This window comes from Paroedura picta, chromosome 4, assembly GCF_049243985.1.
Source record: "Paroedura picta isolate Pp20150507F chromosome 4, Ppicta_v3.0, whole genome shotgun sequence".
Classification (NCBI taxonomy): Eukaryota; Metazoa; Chordata; class Lepidosauria; order Squamata; family Gekkonidae; genus Paroedura; species Paroedura picta.
The window spans coordinates 145,947,878-145,965,647 of record NC_135372.1 but is presented as its reverse complement, the minus strand read 5'-3'; the positions used below and the strand labels follow the sequence as shown (position 1 = coordinate 145,965,647).

The following is a 17,770-nucleotide window of genomic DNA, read 5'->3' as shown; positions in this document are numbered from 1 at the left end:
TGGAGACACGGGGGCCAGACCTGGGTGCTGGCTTCCCAATGAGGCTGCCCCAGAGACCTGTACAGGGGCATTACAAGATGGGCCCTTTTATCCCCAGCCCCTTTCCTAATCACTCCACCCCCCCCCCAAGAGCGCCTTTTCCCACGGCTGTAACAGGCCAGGCTGACACTTCTTCTTCTATGACCCCAAAATCTTCCCCTACACTTGAAGTGAACGACGCTTGTTGGGAGCCTTGCACTTCCTTGGCCACACCATCCCCCACTCACCCGGGGGTCTTCGGGGAGCTCTTCCCCGCCTGCCTTCGGTTTCACCCTCTGGGGCCCTTCTGGCCAATGAGGCTAGCCACTTGTGGGGGGGGGGCTTCTTTCTTGCAGATCCTGATGGCAAGAGGGGGGCCCTGTGAGACTCCACTCTGCCCTTTCCCAACCTCCTCTTGCCCCCTGACCATGGGGCCTGCTTTTGGGGAGGCTGTCGCAGTTCCCCAAGAGCCTTTGCCAGGGCAAACAGGAGACCCAGCAGTGCCTGGAGGGTGCGGATGTCCCTATTCTGTGGCTCCGGGTGTGTCCCAAGACTGCTGACGGCAGACCTTCTGAGGAGTGAGAAATCAGGTCCTGTGCTTTCAACCTTTTTTTTGGGGGGGGATGCCTCTGCATCCTGAGGCCCCTGACTGGGGAGCCCAGTGAGAAGGGACCGCCTCAGGGGCTGGGGAGCCCAGCATCCACTTTTAGGGCAGAGAAGGTGGCCAGACACTCCCCCCAAAGCAGAGGATAGAGCAGGGGGGTGGGGGCTGCTTGGCTTTGCTCATTCTCCAGGTGGGGGGGGGGCATGCCCCACCAAGGCCTAGGGCTGCCAGCCTCCAAGTGGTGGCTGGAGGTCTCAAGGCAATGTTAAAAGGGAGCACTTCTTCCCCTATGGGTGTCACCACCTATCAAATGTATGCGCTGAGAGTAGACAGGCCTTTGACCTCTTGCGTTGGGTATGTGGGTGACCTACGGGGGAAGAAGGGGTCCCTTTTTATGTTTTTTTTAAACTATTTATTTATTTATTTATACTTTGTTGACCACTATTCCTGGTCCGGCCTGCTCATGGCGGTTGACAATAATAACATTAAAATCGACATAAATCCAATACATAACACCAATATTGGTGGTGAAAAACGTTCTACAGATATTTCAAAGGACCTTGTCCTCCGTCTAATAAATTGTTTATTTAAAGTACTTTTATACATTTCTGTCCCTCAGGTTTTCTGGCTCTCACCCGCTTTTCAGAATGGGTTTTGTTTCCCCTTCTGTTGTTTGGTGGCCGGATTCCAGCACGTCTCCCGGGAGCACAACAGGTTCCTGCTGCTGACCCCCTGGCCAGAGACCTCGGCCCGGCCCCAACCTCTTCCGTGTCTCCCCCAGATCCACTCGGACTCTGACGAAGGGGACGGCTCCATCAAGTACACCATCTCCGGGGAAGGGGCCGGGACCATTTTCCTGATCGATGAGCTGACGGGGGACATCCACGCCACAGAGCGCCTTGACCGGGAGCACAAGACCTCCTACACGCTGCGGGCCCAGGCCCGGGACCGCCAGACCGGCCAGCTGCTGGAGCCCGAGTCGGAGTTCGTCATCAAGGTGCAGGACGTCAACGACAGTGAGCCCCGCTTCCTGGGGGGGCCCTACATCGGCAGTGTGGCGGAGCTGTCCCCTGTCGGTGAGTCCCTGCGCTCGGCTTGCTCCCCGAACCCTGGCAGACAGCCAGGGACAGCCCCTCCCTCTGGGCGCTGGAACAAGGCCTGCCGCCAGGCCTGGCATCGCCCAGCTCTTCTCCTGGCACTGCCGCGTCCACCTCCTGCCCACCACCCCGGATGAGGTGGAAGCGCTCACGGGCCCGTCTGGGACTGGTCCTGGCCAGGCAGTCCGAGCCCTGGGGCCCCTGAGGCAGAGCAGGGCCACAGGCCGCAGTGAGGTCACATGGGAGGCTGCTGCCACATGGCCACTGGGAATGGTTCCCTGTGAAACCTCTGAGGAGGCCGCCCCTTCTGAAGAGTCTGTTCTGGTGCTCTGGTCACGTGTGTGCTCTGCGTGGGCCTCCTGATGCCGCTGGTTGTGCCATGGGGGAATGGCGGGTTTTTACACGGGCATGCACCTTTGGCCTGTGCAAACAGAACTCTGGGGTTTTGAGGGAGCGTTTTCACACATACTAAAGTGTTGCGCACATGGAAAATTCACACTCCTGGGGAGGAGTGCCCACCCTCGTTACACATGGCAAGAGCACCAGAAAATGTACATCTGGAAAAGGCTTCTGCTGGCCTAGAATCCTGCCGCTTGGAAGAGAGATTATTTGCCACATCAAAAGCAAGTACATAAGTAAAGTATCGTTGAAGTTAACTGTGCATTAAATGCCAACCGCAGCTAGTGCCCGGTTGTGGTGCCCTATCTGTGCGTGCAGCTGGCACTTCAGGTGCCAGTCCTGGCTCACACCTGCAGGGCAACGCAGAGGGGCTGGAATGGGCTGCGCCACACCAGGCGGTGGGCGGTAGGCCCCCCCACCCATCCCCTTCCTCAGAGGGAGGGTGGGCGCAGCAGGCTCCTTTCCCAAGAACAAGTCATGAGGTCACCTTAAAGTGGAGCATACCCTCGCAGGACTTCTCGGATGGGCAGGGGGCTCCCAAGCAGCTGATCTCCCCCCAGCCCTGCGATCTGAGGTGCCAGAAACCCACGAGGCCTTCTGCTGCACGGACTGCGTTCTGCCTTGGGGGGCTGAAGCCCCTCTCGCCATCCCTCCCCCCCCTCAGCATTAGAGAGCAGGAAGATGGCACCAGAGTGGGTGCCCAAGGAGGGCCTCAGGCGCTCTCTTGCTCGGCCCTGCCTTCTCCTGCGCGGGACTCCCCCTTCCCCCTCCCACGCCGCGTGGGGCAGAATGGGGAGGCCTCGGCCGGCACTTCCGTTGTGCTGCGACTCACAGGTGCACTTTTGGCCCCGCATCTCTTCTTCCGAGGCTGAGCGGTGGCCTAAAGGGAAGCCGCACTTGAGCATGTGCAGAGTGACTTTGGCTCCCTGCGGGGTGGCCCCCGGGCCGCCCCCTAAGCGCACCGCTTGTCACGAGAGGCCAGGCTTCCCGTGTGGGCTCCGTGGGGCCGTGGGTGGGTGGGTGGGTGGCGAGGCAGGCGTGGAAGAGCGGGATTCTCAGAGCGGATCCTCAGCCCAGACGCTGCTGATTCGAAAATCGCTCACAATTATTCCGGAGCCAGATCACGGGCGGATGGGAACAAGGCATATCAAAGGCGGCCGCGTCTGTGCCAAATTGGAGATCACAGGCGGGCGGGCGGGCGGCCGCTTTCCCGACATGAAAGGAGGCGCTTCCTGCCAATTAGAAGCCCCGGGGGCCTCGGGAGGGAGGGAGGGAGCCGTGCAGCAAGGACGTGCCCAGGTGGCCTGAGCGGGGCCTGGCCCAGGGAAGGGGGGGAGCCCTTGGTGAGGGCAGGGGCCGGGGGGGGGGAGGTCTAGGGCCTCCCAGGGGATCAGCGGGAGGGGCGTGGACTTCGGCCTGGCTCCCTGCCTGCCTGCCTGCCCCCCTGGTCTCAGGCAGAGGGAGGGGCCGGGGGAGACTCTGCTGCAGGGCAATGGAGGAGCAGCTCCTTGTGTGGCTCCCCGCCCAGGAAGCTGTGCCTCCCGATGCCTCTGGGCTAAGAGCCCTCTGAGTAGGGAAGGAGCCCTTTACCGGACAGCAAGAGGCCTGCTGGTTCCTGACCCACAAAACCCTCTCTCTGCTGGGCAGCAGGGCTGCCTCTTGCCTGGCCCCAGACCCATCAGGCTGCAGGAAGGTGCTGGCCAGGACTTCCCAGTCAGAGGGAGGGGGAGCCACACAGCTTGGGGAGGCCAACCCCCCCCTGTGGCCACTCCTCCCTCAGGGCCATTGGCTGAGTGCCCCCCACTGCAGGGATGGCCCACCCCTTGACAGGACTGGGGGGCAGCGGGGAGCAGAGCCCCTTTTTCCTCGACTCCCAAGAGCAGCGGGCCATCCTGCAGAGCCCGGGGAGGGGCTGGCTGGTGACAGGGTGAGGCTGGCCCAAGAGGCCTCCTGCCTCCCATCTGGCCCGCCTGTCCAGGCTCTAAGGCTGCGGGGGCACCCCTCAGGCCCGTGGCCTCCCTGCTTCTGTGGCCTCCTAGCCGGCGTCGCAGCAAGGGTTCGGCAGTGGCCACCCTCTGGGCAGCCTCTGTGTTTCCACTGATTTGAAGCAGGGAACTTGACCTGGCCAGGCAGGTGCTCTGCCACAGAGCCTCCCCTTGACTGGGCTCTCATGCCCCTTTCCCCCTCTGCCTGCCCACTCACCGGGGCCTGGGGCCCTGCCTGGCCTGGCCTGGCCTGGCCTGGCTGCAGAGCCCTTCTCTTGTCGTGCCCAGTCCTTTGGGACACTGGAGGAGGGTGCTGGATTGTGCAGGGAGGCCTTCTGCTTCTGCCCTGCTTGGCCGCCCAGATGGCAGCTCTGGAGAGGCGGTTCCAGGTCGAGGGCCCGTTCCTCTGTGCTCAAGACTGCTCTGGACCCAGCAGGGGCCGGAGAGGCCTGGCTGTTGGGCTCCAGGTGGGTTGTGATGCTCAGCAGCCTTGTGCTGCAGCGGGTCCCTCTTCCAATCAGGGTCTTGCCCAGGCTGACCAGCCGCAGAAGGAGGTGGATTCCTCCCCCCACCCCCAGCCCCACCCCAAAGTCTTGCTTGAGCTTCTGGCCATGGGCAGGCTGGGACAAGCCCCAGCTGATGAGCCGCAGAGGGAATGGGCCAATTGGTGGAGAAGGGAGGGCTGGATTTGTTTGTTAAACGCCAGCGCGGTTGAGCTGCTGAGTCAAGTGTGACTCCCTGGGCAAAGGAACGATTCGGGACTGGGTATCCCCCTCGGGCGGGCTGGCAAGTATCGGGCCCTGGCCTGCCCTGCCCCTTGCTGCTGTCCCTCCTGGTCCCAGGCAGTGGGGGCCTTCTTTGGACTCTGCTGCTGACAGCCACGCCATGAAGAGCAGAGCGGTCGCAGATGGCCCAGGCGCTGGACAGAGCTCCTAGGCCCTCGGGCTGGGCTTCCTCCTTCTGGCCAGAGGTGGCCGCTGCTACCCGCCCGCCCGCCCGCCTGCCCACCCGCGGTGCCTGCAAATCCCCCTCATTGCTTGAGATAAAGGCGAGGGAGGACATGCATTAGCTGGCAGGGCACCAAGGCGAGCGAGGGAGACCAAATCCCTCTCACTGAACCGCTAAAGAGTCTTGGGGGATTACCAAGCAGGCCAGCAGCGCATGAGGAAGAGCAATGCCCGCACTTGGCAGCTGGCAACCCCCTTGGCCACCAGCCAGAGGTGCAGGAGAGAGGCTGACAGCAACTGGGGGGGGAAGGGGGCGGGAGGGGGGCAGGTTGGCTTTGCCGAGGAAGAGCCAAGGACATGGGGTGCTTCCAGGCCACGGGAGAGGACAGGGCTGGCTTGGGGAGGGAGAGGAATTCTCTCTGTTGCTTGTGGGGGGGGGGGCTCCTGTCTTGCCCCAGGGTATCTCCCCATCTCTACTGGCAGATCTTCCAGCCCAGGGAGGAGGCGGCCCCTGCATCCCACCCTCACTGTAGCCTCACCGCTGCATTTCAGGCCACCTGAAGTTTCTGGACAGCTCAGGTGTAATCAGATCACCGTGGCCAGCCATAGCTGAGACAGACCTCTGGCGGGGGGGGGGGGGAGGGGGCATGGTCCAGAGGTCCCCCTGAGCTACAGATCTGCTCCCCCAGGGAGAGTGCCCCCTCCCCCACCTGGATGGGCAGGCTGACCCTTCTGTCCTTGGGCTGAGTTTCTGTTCAGGACCTCCACAGACCCATAGGGCTTGGCAGCTTATTATGGGTGGCCCGTCCTCACGCCCAGCCCCCTGGGTGACTTCTCCAGCCGTCTCCTGCAGGCCGCATGGATGCAGGGGTGCTGAACAGCCGTCCCCCAGCGGCAGCCCAGACTCCCCCTCCCTTCAGCCCCGGTGGATGACGGCATGAGAAGCTGCCAGAGAGTCCCAAGGAGTGTAGCCCCAGACCCCTCAGATTAGCTGGCAGGCGTGCCCAGCACTGGCACCAAAACCACTGCTGGTCTCCGTTGGAAGGAATGGCCGTCAGGAGCACAGAAAGGAAGTCTCGGGACAGACTCCGGCCCCAGGAGGGGCCAGTTATGCCTTCGGACCCCTCCCCCAGAACCCACCCCCACAAATGTTTGAACGCAGGGAGTGTGGGGGCTGGAGCCAGGGGGGCTGGATCGCCAGCAACAATCAACTTCGCTCAGGCACATTCTGAGCAGGACGACTGGGATGGCCCCCGGGCCCCCGTGGGAATCCGGACACTGCAGGGAGGGCTGCGCAGGACGAGAGACACCAGCACGACTGGCAGGGACAGCCGTGACTCCCGGGGGCTCCTCTTGGTCTCCCGTCCCAATCCCAGCCCCGGATCCAGAGCAAGAGGCGTCTGAGTCCTCAGCCTCTTCCGAGAGAGGCCGGAAGCTGCGGGGCCACCAGAGGCGGCCTAGCTGTGTTCTGCCGGGGAACCCCTGCATGGCTGCCCTGCCAGAGGGAGAGGGGGTGCTGGGCCACTGGCAGCTGGGCAAGGGAGTGGCCTGGGGGGGGGGGCTGGTCAGCCAGCAGGCAAGTCAGGGGGCGGGCGGGGGCTGCACAGTGCCCCTTCTCCCCCCCTCTCCCCCGGCCCCAGTTGTGCCTCGCTGCTGGCACCTTTGTGGCCTGTCTGCTTGGCCTGCCAGAGGAGGGCACCTCCGTCTCAGTCATGGGCCAGAGAGAGCAGCCGACAGAGCACTCCCCCCCAGGGATGGGTGTCTTCTTCAGGAGGGGGGGTCACTGCTGCCTCTCTGGCGGGGTCCCCTAACCACATGGGCCCGATCCTTCCCCCTCCTGGTAGCTGCACGGGGGGCGGGGGGCTGAGCCCAGAGAGGGAGGGCAGCAGCCACTTCAAACAGCCTCCCCACCCCCCTGGGGCAGGCACATCCTTCATCTTTGGGGGTCTTGTTTTTGTTTGGGAGGGGGCTGGGTGGGCCAGGCTAGTGGCGCCAGATCCCTCCTCACGCTCTTGCTCCTCCAGTCCCAGCTGATGCACGGGGGGGGGGGGGGGGATCGAGGCTCTGCCCCTTCGACGTGCCTAATTCTTCTCTCAGGTCCAGGGAAGGGAGCGGAAACGTGGCTTTGGGGTGTGGCTGGGGGTGGGGGTGGGGGGAGGCCCTCTGTGCTGCCATTCTCCTCCTTCCACCACACCCCCTGCCTTCTCCTGGGCTGTCTCCATGAAAGGGTCTCATGCAAGAGTGTGGCCAGCGTGGGAGGCCATGGCTGGTCAAACAGATTCCCCGTTTCTTGCCTCGGCACAGGCCATGGGTGCCTGAGCGGGGTGGGGCACGCTGAGGGGGTAGGGAAGCGGCTACAGCATATGGAGGAGTGGGGGGGCGGCTCCCACACCAGCCTTCCCAGCACAAGGATCAAGTGGCCCCTGTTTCTGGGCTGCTGCTGCCAGTCAGGGTCCCCAAAACCACGCCCAGGGGGCCGGGATTGTGGTTAGGGGCAGGGGGGCCTGGTGCTCCTGCTGCTTGACAGCTCCCCTCCCCCACATAGTGCTTTCCGTGTCTCAGACTCCCTGCCAGCCTCCCCCCCCCCCACACACACACATACACCGTGGGGTTGATGAATTGGACATGATGTCAAATTAGACCCCTCCCTGGGACACTCAGAGTGGAGACCCGCTTTAATGAGGCAATCCTGGAAATCAATACCTTAATTGCTACCACTCGAGACATCCATCTGCTCGGCCCGGCCCGGCCACGTGTGCTGCAGGGGGCTGCCAGGCTGCGTCTGGGGGGGGGGGGGGAGCATGGAGCCTTGGCCCAGCACAGCTGGCAGGAGCCCGAGGTGGGCATGCCCAGAGGGCCTCACTCCTTCCCCTCCGTCTCCCTCCAGGCACGTCTGTCATGCAAGTCCTGGCCTCAGACGCAGACGACCCCACCTATGGCAGCAGCGCCAGGGTGGTCTACAGCGTGCTGGAGGGGGAGCAGCACTTCACCGTGGACAGCAAGACGGGTGAGTGGCCGCGGGAGCCCTGCAGAGCAGGCAGGCCTGCCAGGAAGGGCAGCCCATGCACATGTGCATGCACCTGCACATGTCTGTGTGCCTCAGGTCACAGGTGCTTCCAGCCAGCGCCTTGGTCTCTGGAGCAGAGCAAGAAGTGCTGCACACTGCAGGGCCACCGCAGGGAGGCAGGGCGGGATTCCCTCAGGGCACTCCCCCCACTGAAGCAGGCTCCCCAGTAGGTCCGAGCCAGGGCTTCCACGACTCTGCTGGGACTTACTGGGATGGTTGGCTGGTTTCATGAAAGCCTCAGGGACTCACCTGGAGTCTCCCACAAAGGCCTGCCAGGTACATTCTGTGGGCAGGAGCAGCTTGGCCAGGAAAGTCGGTGTCCAGCATGACACTGCGGCTCTTCAAGGCGCCCCTGGACTCCCCCTGCAGTCTGTGGCTTCAGAGCGACACAGCTCACCCCCTGGATCCATCGTCACCTGGAGTGGCAACGAGAAAGGACGGAAGCTGAAAAAAAGGGTGGTCCTGGCCGGCCCCCACCCCCACCCCAGAGACACCTCCTGGCACCGCCTGGAACATGCAGCCCTTCCAGCCAACTGCCCACAGCCGAGCCTGGCCGGCAGTCAGGAGGGGCCAGCAAGATGAGTCGCTTCGTGCCTGTCGGGCCTCCCCCGACATCCTCTGGCAAGAGGACCCCCAGGTCTGGGGGGGGGGGCAACAGAAAAGGCCTGTCCTGCCATCAGGGGAGCTAATGCAGTCTGCCACAGCAGCCAAATTCTGCTTCAGGGACTCCAGCACAGGAACAGAAGAGAAGCCATGCCGCATCAGGCCAATGACCCCGCCAACCCCACACTCTGTGTCATGCAGTGACCAAAACCCAGGGGCCCGCAGGAGATCCTCCAGTGGGGCCAGAACTCCAGAAGCCCTCCCACTGGGACCTCCCAAGGGCTGAGAAGACAGAGTTCCACCACCCTGGACACGGATGGACTCCTGCTCCATGCGTTAGTCCAGCCTCTTCATGAAGCTGTTAGGAGTGGAGCAGCCAAGATCTCATCTGCCGCCAGCTGAGGGGTGGTGGCCAGAGCTACACACATGAGTAGTCCAAATGAGATCCCACCATAGACTTCTACAGGGGCATGAGGACGCCGGCTGATCTGGTTTCAGCCCCCTCTCTAATCGTCCCCGGAGCAGCATCCCCTTCCTGGTTGCAGTCACACACGGGGTCAAGCTCTTCAGGGAGTTCTCCACCACACCCCCGAGATCTCCCTCCGAGTCAGCTGCCACCAGTCCAGATCCCGTCAAGGGTTGGGAGGTTGGGCTCCAAAGCACTTCACTTTGCACTTGCCCACATCAGGCCCCGTTTGCCACGTTGGCAAAGCCGTTGCCCGTCCTCAACAGATCCCCCTGGAGCGCCTCACAGTCCTCCCGGGTTCTCACCACCCTGAATCCACAAACTTAGCCACCTCCCTGCTCACCGCCAGATCATTAACAAACAGGTTAAAAAAGACCAGAGCTAGAACCGAGCCCTGCAGAGCCCCACTGCTTACCCCCTCCCCCTGTGAAAACTGCCCACTTAGAAATGACCCAGTTTTTAATTCACACGTGGCCTTGTCCTCTTATCCCGTGACGGCTGTGTTTACTTGATGGAGATCTTTAACCAGAACGTCCAGCTTCAGGAACCCCCCCCTGCCCAGACCGGCTCTGCTGTGGCTTGGGAAGGTGGCCCATGTGGGAGGAGAATCCCGCCCCTCTCCCTCTGGCCCCTGGAGCTGGGTCCTTGGTGGTCCAGGTGCTGCTAGATCCTCAGCGACCTTCCCCGTGCACACTCTTGGCACATCAGCAGACATTGTTTATTGAAGTCGCAAGGTGCAGCTCATGATTCAGCTTGCAGAAATTGAATAGAGAGGCAATGTGTTAATCTGAGGCCCCACCCCAGACAGACAGAAACACATCCCAGTCAGAAAGGCAGGATTGCCCCAGACCCAGGCAAAAGATGCAAGCTAGCCATGCGCCCAGGTGCACGTGACATCAGCTGCGCCAAGCAGACCAAGGCCAGGCACCTCCGATAATCTTCCAGCTCCCCCTCCCAAGAGGAATGTAGCAGCAGACCCCGCAGAGGAGATCAAGAAAGGGATGGCAAAGGCTGAGGCTTTCTCGGACTGGCTCCTCCCGCAGCCTTTGCTATGACCCTGCATTGACTGCGGGCATCATCATCGACCAGATGCGGCTGACAACTCCTCAATACTGTACAAATAACAGTCCCGAATGACCCTGGCAGGAGGCTGACCAGCAAGTGTGGGCAGGAGGCCCTCCTTCACACGGGAACCAGAGTTGGTGATGCTCACCGAGCCACACTGGGAGGGGCCTCGCCTATCTGACCCTTGTGCTACTCAAGATTCTGTGAGTCTAGGAGGGAAGGGCGGTATAAAAATCTAAATAAATAAATGAATGGTTCACCCGTGGAAGGGGCTGCCTCAGGAGGTGGGGAGCTCCCCCTCACTGGCCGTCTTCAAGCAGCGGCTGGACAGATCCTTCTCCTGGATGCTTGAGGCTGGTCTTGCACTGAGCAGGGGGTGGGACTAGATGGCCTGCATGGCCCCTTCCCACTCTAGGATTCTAGGAGTCTAGTTCAGCAGGGGAATGGGCTGCCTAAGGAGGTGGGGAGCTCCCCCCTCACTGGCCGTCTTCAAGCAGCGGCTGGATGGATCCTTCTCCTGGATGCTGGAGGCTGATCCTGCACTGAGCAGGAGGTGGGACTAGATGGCCTGCATGGCCCCTTCACACTCTAGGAGTCTAGGAGTCTAGTTCAGCAGGGGAATGGGCTGCCTAAGGAGGTGGGGAGCTCCCCCTCACTGGCCGTCTTCAAGCAGCGTCTGGACAGATCCTTCTCCTGGATGCTTGAGGCTGATCCTGCACTAAGCAGGGGGTGGGACTAGATGGCCTGCATGGCCCCTTCCCACTCTAAGATTCTACTAGTCTAGTTCAGCAGTGGAAGGGGCTGCCCAAGGAGGTGGGGAGCTCCCCCTCACTGGCGGTCTTCAAGTAGCGGCTGGACAGATCCTTCTCCTGGATGCTGGAGGCTGATCCTGCACTGAGCAGGGGGTGGGACTAGATGGCCTGCATGGCCCCTTCCCTCTCTAGGAGTCTAGGAGTCTAGTTCAGCAGGGGAATGGGCTGCCTAAGGAGGTGGGGAGCTCCCCCTCACTGGCCGTCTTCAAGCAGCGTCTGGACAGATCCTTCTCCTGGATGCTTGAGGCTGATCCTGCACTGAGCAGGGGGTGGGACTGGATGGCCTGCATGGCCCCTTCCCACTCTAAGATTCTACTAGTCTAGTTCAGCAGTGGAAGGGGCTGCCCAAGGAGGTGGGGAGCTCCCCCTCACTGGCGGTCTTCAAGTAGCGGCTGGACAGATCCTTCTCCTGGATGCTGGAGGCTGATCCTGCACTGAGCAGGGGGTGGGACTAGATGGCCTGCATGGCCCCTTCCCTCTCTAGGAGTCTAGGAGTCTAGTTCAGCAGGGGAATGGGCTGCCTAAGGAAGTGGTGAGCTCCCCCTCACTGGCGGTCTTCAAGCAGTGGCTGGACAGATCCTTCTCCTGGATGCTTGAGGCTGATCCTGCACTGAGCAGGGGGTGGGACTGGATGGCCTGCATGGCCCCTTCCCACTCTAGGATTCTAGGAGTTTAGTTCAGCAGTGGAAGGGGCTGCCTAAGGAGGTGGGGAGCTCCCCCTCACTGGCGGTCTTCAAGCAGCGGCTGGACAGATCCTTCTCCTGGATGCCTGAGGCTGACCCTGCACTGAGCAGGGGGTGGGAGGAGATGGCCTGCATGGACCTTTCCAATTCTATGGTTCTGTGATTTTATAAGGTTAATCCCATCCCACCATGGTGACCTTAGGAAGGAGCAGGATGCCCCCCCTCCTGCTCTGCCTCTTTCGCCATCAGGGTGTCATGGTGTAGGGTGGTGAACTATAATCTGGAGAACCAGGTTTGGTCCCGCGTCTTCCTCCTCCTCCTCTTCATGCATATAACGGGGTGACCTTGGGCCAGTCCCATTTCTCTCAGAGCTCTCTCAGTTCCACCTGCCTCACCAGGAGCCTATTGTGGGGAGAGGAAGGGAAGGGGCTTGTCAGCTTATGGTAGAGAAAAGTCGGGTTTTGACAGCCTCCTCCTCCTCTTCTCCTTCCTACCTCAAGCCCCCTCCCCTGGCACCCGTGTGGAGGGACCCGTGTGGAGGGACCCTGGGCCCAGTTGCAAACCTGCTGTGTGATGCGGGGGGGGGGGGGGACAGATGTCCTTGGATGGGGGCTCTGCTGGCAGGGGAGGGGCAGCTCTTCCTGGGGTGGGGGGGAGGTGAGGACGGCAGGCAGCGGCCCCACCCCCTCAGGGCATGCCGATGGATGGCTGCATCGTTAGCTCTGGCCCTTTGATTAAAGGTAGCACTTTAAATTAAGGATGGCTTTCTAAATGCCCGATTAATATTTAATGGGTGCGCAGCGGAAGGCGCTCCTGCCTTTAATAACTTCTAATAAAGCCGGCCGTAAAAGGGGCCTGTGATAAATGCTGAGCAGCCGCCTGCTGTGAGCATGGAGGACGTAAGGAGGGGAGGGGGTCTCCCGCTGCCCCCTCCTTTGCAGGGCCTGGTGGGGGTCCTGGCCGGGGTGGGACAGGATGGGTGCCTTGTGCCCCGATGCCCGCTTCCCGCCAGGGGTTCAGGCCCCAAGCAGGCTTCCCTTCGCCACAGCACCCCCTCCCCCCAGGAACCTCATCTCTTCTCCAGGCGGTGGAAGGGCGACCTCTGTGGCCCCCGGTCCTTCCCCAAAGCCTGCCGTCTCTTGGCTGGGCTGTTTCCCACCTAGAACACGGCAGCCCTGGTGGCATCTGGGGCCGGGAAGCCCTTCTCACCTGGTCCTGCAGGGACCCAGAGGGTGGGCCTGCCTCACAGGGCTCTGCTGTGGACTGAGCTGAAACCCCCCGAGGCAACTCTCCCCCAACAGGCAGCACCATAAAAGGTTCCCCCAGCCCAGTCTTCGGGGGGGGGTGTTCTTCAGCAGGCCTCAGTTCGGAGAGCCTGGACCCCTCTGCAGCCCGGCCGGCATGGGCTGCTCTTTCTCCTTGCGGAAGGGCCTGGGCTGGCTTCTCCAGGGTGGCATCTGAGCATGCAGGACCGGTGGGCTGGGGAGGCTCTGGGGGGCTGCCCTGGACCACTCAGCAGCAGATCCCATCTGTGCTTGGATTTACCAAGAGGCTCTCTGCTGGGCGCGGAGCAGAAGGTTTAATTGCCCATCTCAGCAGCTTAACTCGCAGGGCCCTCCTGGTCATTAATGCTGTAAAAGGATCCTTAAAATCTGAGAGATCTACGGCTGGTGCTGGAGAGCTGCCTGCCTTTCATTTTTGACTCTGACCAGCTTCCCCCTCCCCCCTCCTGGCCCATCTTGGCCAGAGTTAGAGCACCTGCTGCTCTCTTGGGGAGCCTTCCCAACAGGAGGGTCTCCTGCAGGTGGCTTCGGTAAAGGGAAGGGGGGGAGAGATGTGACCTGCTTTCCTCCTTGGGGGAGGCAGCTTGCCCTGCCTGCCTGGCATTCCTGGGAAGTGTGTATTTGAATCACAGAATCATAGAATCACAGAAGCATAGAGTTGGAAGGGGCCGCACAGGCCATCTAGTCCAACCCCCTGCTCAACGCAGGATCAGCCCAAAGCATCCTAAAGCATCCAAGAAAAGTGTGTATCCAACCTTTGCTTGAAGACTTCCAGTGAGGGGGAGCTCACCACCTCCTTAGGCAGCCTATTCCACTGCTGAACTACTCTGACTGTGAAAAACGTTTTCCTGATATCTAGCCTATATCGTTGAACTTGAAGTTTAAACCCATTACTGCGTGTCCTCTCCTCTGCAGCCAACAGAAACAGCATCCTGCCCTCCTCCAAGTGACAACCTTTCAAATACTTAAAGAGGGCTATCATGTCCCCTCTCAAGCTGCTTTTCTCCAGGCTGAACATTCCCAAGTCCCTCAACCTATCTTCATAGGGCTTGGTCCCTTGGCCCCAGATCATCTTCGTCGCTCTCCTCTGTACCCTTTCAATTTTATCTACGTCCTTCTTGAAGTGAGGCCTCCAGAACTGCACACAGTACTCCAGGTGTGGTCTGACCAGTGCTGTATACAATGGGACTATGACATCTTGTGACTTTGATGTGATGCCCCTGTTGATACAGCCCAAAATGGCAGTCGCCTTTTTTACCGCTGCATCACACTGCCTGCTCATGTTTAGTTTACAATCCACAAGTACCCCAAGGTCTCGTTCACACACAGTGTTACCTAGAAGCGTATCCCCCATCCAGTAGGCATGCTTTTCATTTTTCTGAACCAGATGCAGAACTTTACACTTATCTTTATTAAATTGCATCTTGTTCTCATTTGCCCATTTTTCCATTGTGTTCAGATCTCGTTGAACTCTGTCTCTATCTTCCGGAGTATTTGCCAGTCCTCCCAATTTGGTGTCATCTGCAAACTTGATGAGTAGTCCTTCCACCCCCTCATCTAGATCATTAATAAATATGTTAAAAAGTACCGGACCAAGCACCGAGCCCTGAGGTACCCCGCTACTCACCTCTCTCCAGTCTGATGAAACACCATTGACAACAACTCTTTGAGTGCGGTTCTCTAACCAATTCCCTATCCACCTAACTATCTGAAAATCCAGATTGCAGTCCTTCAACTTACCCATCAGAACATCATGGGGAACCTTGTCAAAAGCTTTACTAAAATCCCCCTTTGCCTAGTGCTTGCTCACCTGGAGGAAAATGCTCACGCTCTTGTTCCAACACTTTGAATTCCAACCCCCCCAGGAGACTGGGAGGATGGGATGTCAGGGGCCCAAGGGGAGGGGACAGCTTCCTGATTGACAGGAGGGTTGGCCAATCAGCACAGTGCTGAGCCAGCTCTTTTGCTTTGGCATGAGGGGGGTACATTGTTTGTCTGGCCTTGGCTGCCAGGTGCTGGCAGGGTTTGGGATGGCCTTGGGCTGGTGCCAGGAGTTGACCAGAGCCATGGGCATGGTGCCTGTTGCCTTCTGCCTGCCTTCGAGGCTCCAGTAGGCGTGGGCTGGCCAGGCATGGCTCAGTTCCCTGCGTGAAACATGGTGGGGAGGGGGCATTGGGCCCTGCCTGCCCCCAGGGTGCCAGTGAGCAAGGGGGGAGAGGTCCAGTGAGAGCAGCCAGAGCCCAGGCTCCCTTGGGGGCAGAGTGGAAAGCACCCTTGTCCAGGCATGGGGGGAGGGATGTCTGCTGGAAGGTGCTCCCACCCCCCAAGGAGAGCTGAGACTGCCATGGAGCTTTGTGGCTTCTTGCAGGTGTCATCCGGACAGCTGTGGCCAACCTGGACCGCGAGACCCAGGACCGGTACGAGGTGGTCATCCGGGCCACAGACATGGCCGGGCAGCTGGGGGGTCTGTCTGGCTCCACCACGGTGACCATCGTCATCACAGACGTGAACGACAACCCTCCCCGCTTCCCCCAGAGTAAGTCTTTGCCGTGGGTCTGGCAGGCCCCCTGTGCAGCTTGCGAAAGCCCCCAAGGGACCCCCCCCCTCGCCAAGGGAAGAGCTCATGCTGGTCCCTTCTCCCCCCACCCCCCACCCGCCAGAGATGTACCAGTTCAGCATTGTGGAGACGGCTCCCGTGGGCACCCTGGTGGGCAGGGTGAAGGCAGAAGACTCGGACGTGGGCGAGAACACGGACATGACCTACCAGGCCAAGGATGCGGAGGGGCGGGGGGCCTTCCAGGTGGCCACCGACAGCCTCTCCCAGGAAGCCCTGCTGTCTGTGCAAAAGGTGAGTGGAGGCTGGGCCTGGGGGGGGGGGCTCTGGTGGATGCCCAAGCACATGTCCCCTCTCCAGCCCCCTCCTCTCTGCTCCCCCTTCCCAGGCCCTCACAGAGGCTGAGGCCTAGAGCATCCAGGTGCTCCGTTCCCTCCTGGCCGGAAACAAGGGGCCCCGGAGCCCAGGGCCCTCTGGAATGACGGCTGGACCACTCCGTTCCTCCTTGGGGGCATGAGGGGGGGGGGACTGGGCCATGCGGTGGGACCCTGTGGAGGCCCCTGGCCCTGCCCTCGGAGAGCGCCTCACGCCCGTCTCCTTTGGCCCTTCCAGCCCCTGGACTTCGAGGCCCAGCCTGTGCACACGGTGGTGGTGGAGGCACTGAACAAGTTTGCAGACCCCCGCTTCACAGATCTGGGCACCTTTCGGGACCAGGCCATCGTGCGGGTGACAGTGCTGAATGTGGATGAGCCGCCCGAGTTCCAGCCCCCCCAGGGCCCGATGGAGGTGCCCGAGGATGCCCCGGTGGGCTCCGTGGTGGGCGTGGTCTCTGCCCTGGACCCCGACGCACCAGACAGCCCCATCCGGTAACACTGATGTCCCTGGGCCCTGAACGGTGGAGACGGAGCAGGGAGGGAGCGGTGGGGTCCCGAGAAGGGTGAATTCGGGCACGTGTTGAGTCCCTGCATCTTGGGGAGAGGACATCCGGAGCAGCCAGCCCAGCCCTCTGAGGCCTTCCACGCAGCCCCCTTCCCACTTGCCTTGGCCTTTCCAGAGCACCCAGGACGACCCTCTTTCCTCCCATCGGGGCCTAATTTGAGGCCTGTCCAGTGAGAGGCTGGGGGCGCTCCAGAACATTTCTTTTTGCCACGTTCTGCCCCCAGGGAGGAGTGGGGAGACCTCCCTGGACGCCTCCGCAGGCAGTCCATCCCCCCCCCCACCACAGGGAATCCACAGTCACAGACTGCGTCCAGCCTGACCCATTGGCCAGCCGGCCTTTCAGGAGGTTTGGCTCACAGGATCCAAGGCGATGTGGTAGAGCACAGCCAGAGCGGTGGTCCTCAGATACATGGCCAGCCGGGGCAGGGGGGGACCTTCTGGGGGATCAACCCAACCTGCCATTCATGCTGCCAACTGCGGGGCAAGCGGCAGAGTGTCTGCAGAAAGGGATGCCAGGCTCTGGAGTTTCAGAGTTGTCTTTAAGGGCAGACCCAATGGAGGTGCATTACAGTAGTCCAGCCTGGGGGGGTTCACCATTGCATGGATCTATGTGGCCAGATCAGTCAAGTCCGTGCGGGGGGAGGGGGGGTCTTCTAGGCGAAATGGAGCTGAGAGAAGGACATTTTTGCCACTGCATTAACTCGTTTCTCTGCTGGGTACAAAATAAGCTCTCGGGCTCTTATCGGAGTCAGTGCGGTTCAGCTTCCCGCCCTCCCCCCCGAGTGGGAAGACCACCGCCCAGGAACTTTACCTGACCTCCCTTGGTCTGGATTCCCTTTCAGCTTAGATCCACTGGATTCACTGAATCCTCAGCCATTTAACCACAGCAGTCATGGTTCCATTCAGTACCTCTCTAGCATCACCGGGTAATTGGGACAGAGAAGCAGAGAGCTGGGTGTCCTCAGCATGCTGACGTCCTCCTACTGCCAGGCCACAAGTAATTTCCCCCAAGGGTTTAACATCCACAGCAAACTGCATGAGTCTTGTGTAACAACCTCTCCCCCCCCCCCCCCGCCCGCGACAAGCCCTCCCCCCACATGGAGGACTCCTGTTCTCCCCCTGCCGGCATCTGAGCCCTGCACTGAAGGAGCAATCCGGACGGATCCGGAGCACATCCCTCAATCCCCGTGTTTGCCTCTAGATGCCTCTGCAAGACAGCCCGGGCCACGGACAAGTCCAGCCAGAGCA

At 61.0% G+C, this 17,770-nt stretch overlaps 1 protein-coding gene across 2 annotated transcripts in view; it reads left to right on the top strand.

The window, feature by feature from the left end:
- Positions 1 to 17,770, top strand: part of CDH22 (cadherin 22) — a 112,633-nt gene that overhangs the window by 80,449 nt on the left and 14,414 nt on the right. For both annotated transcript variants that reach the window (XM_077336158.1, XM_077336159.1), the window contains exons 3-7: positions 1,404 to 1,698; positions 7,938 to 8,057; positions 15,398 to 15,565; positions 15,690 to 15,877; positions 16,196 to 16,449. In XM_077336158.1, the coding sequence (XP_077192273.1) occupies positions 1,404 to 1,698; positions 7,938 to 8,057; positions 15,398 to 15,565; positions 15,690 to 15,877; positions 16,196 to 16,449 (1,025 nt within the window). The remainder of the gene's footprint in view (positions 1 to 1,403; positions 1,699 to 7,937; positions 8,058 to 15,397; positions 15,566 to 15,689; positions 15,878 to 16,195; positions 16,450 to 17,770) is intronic.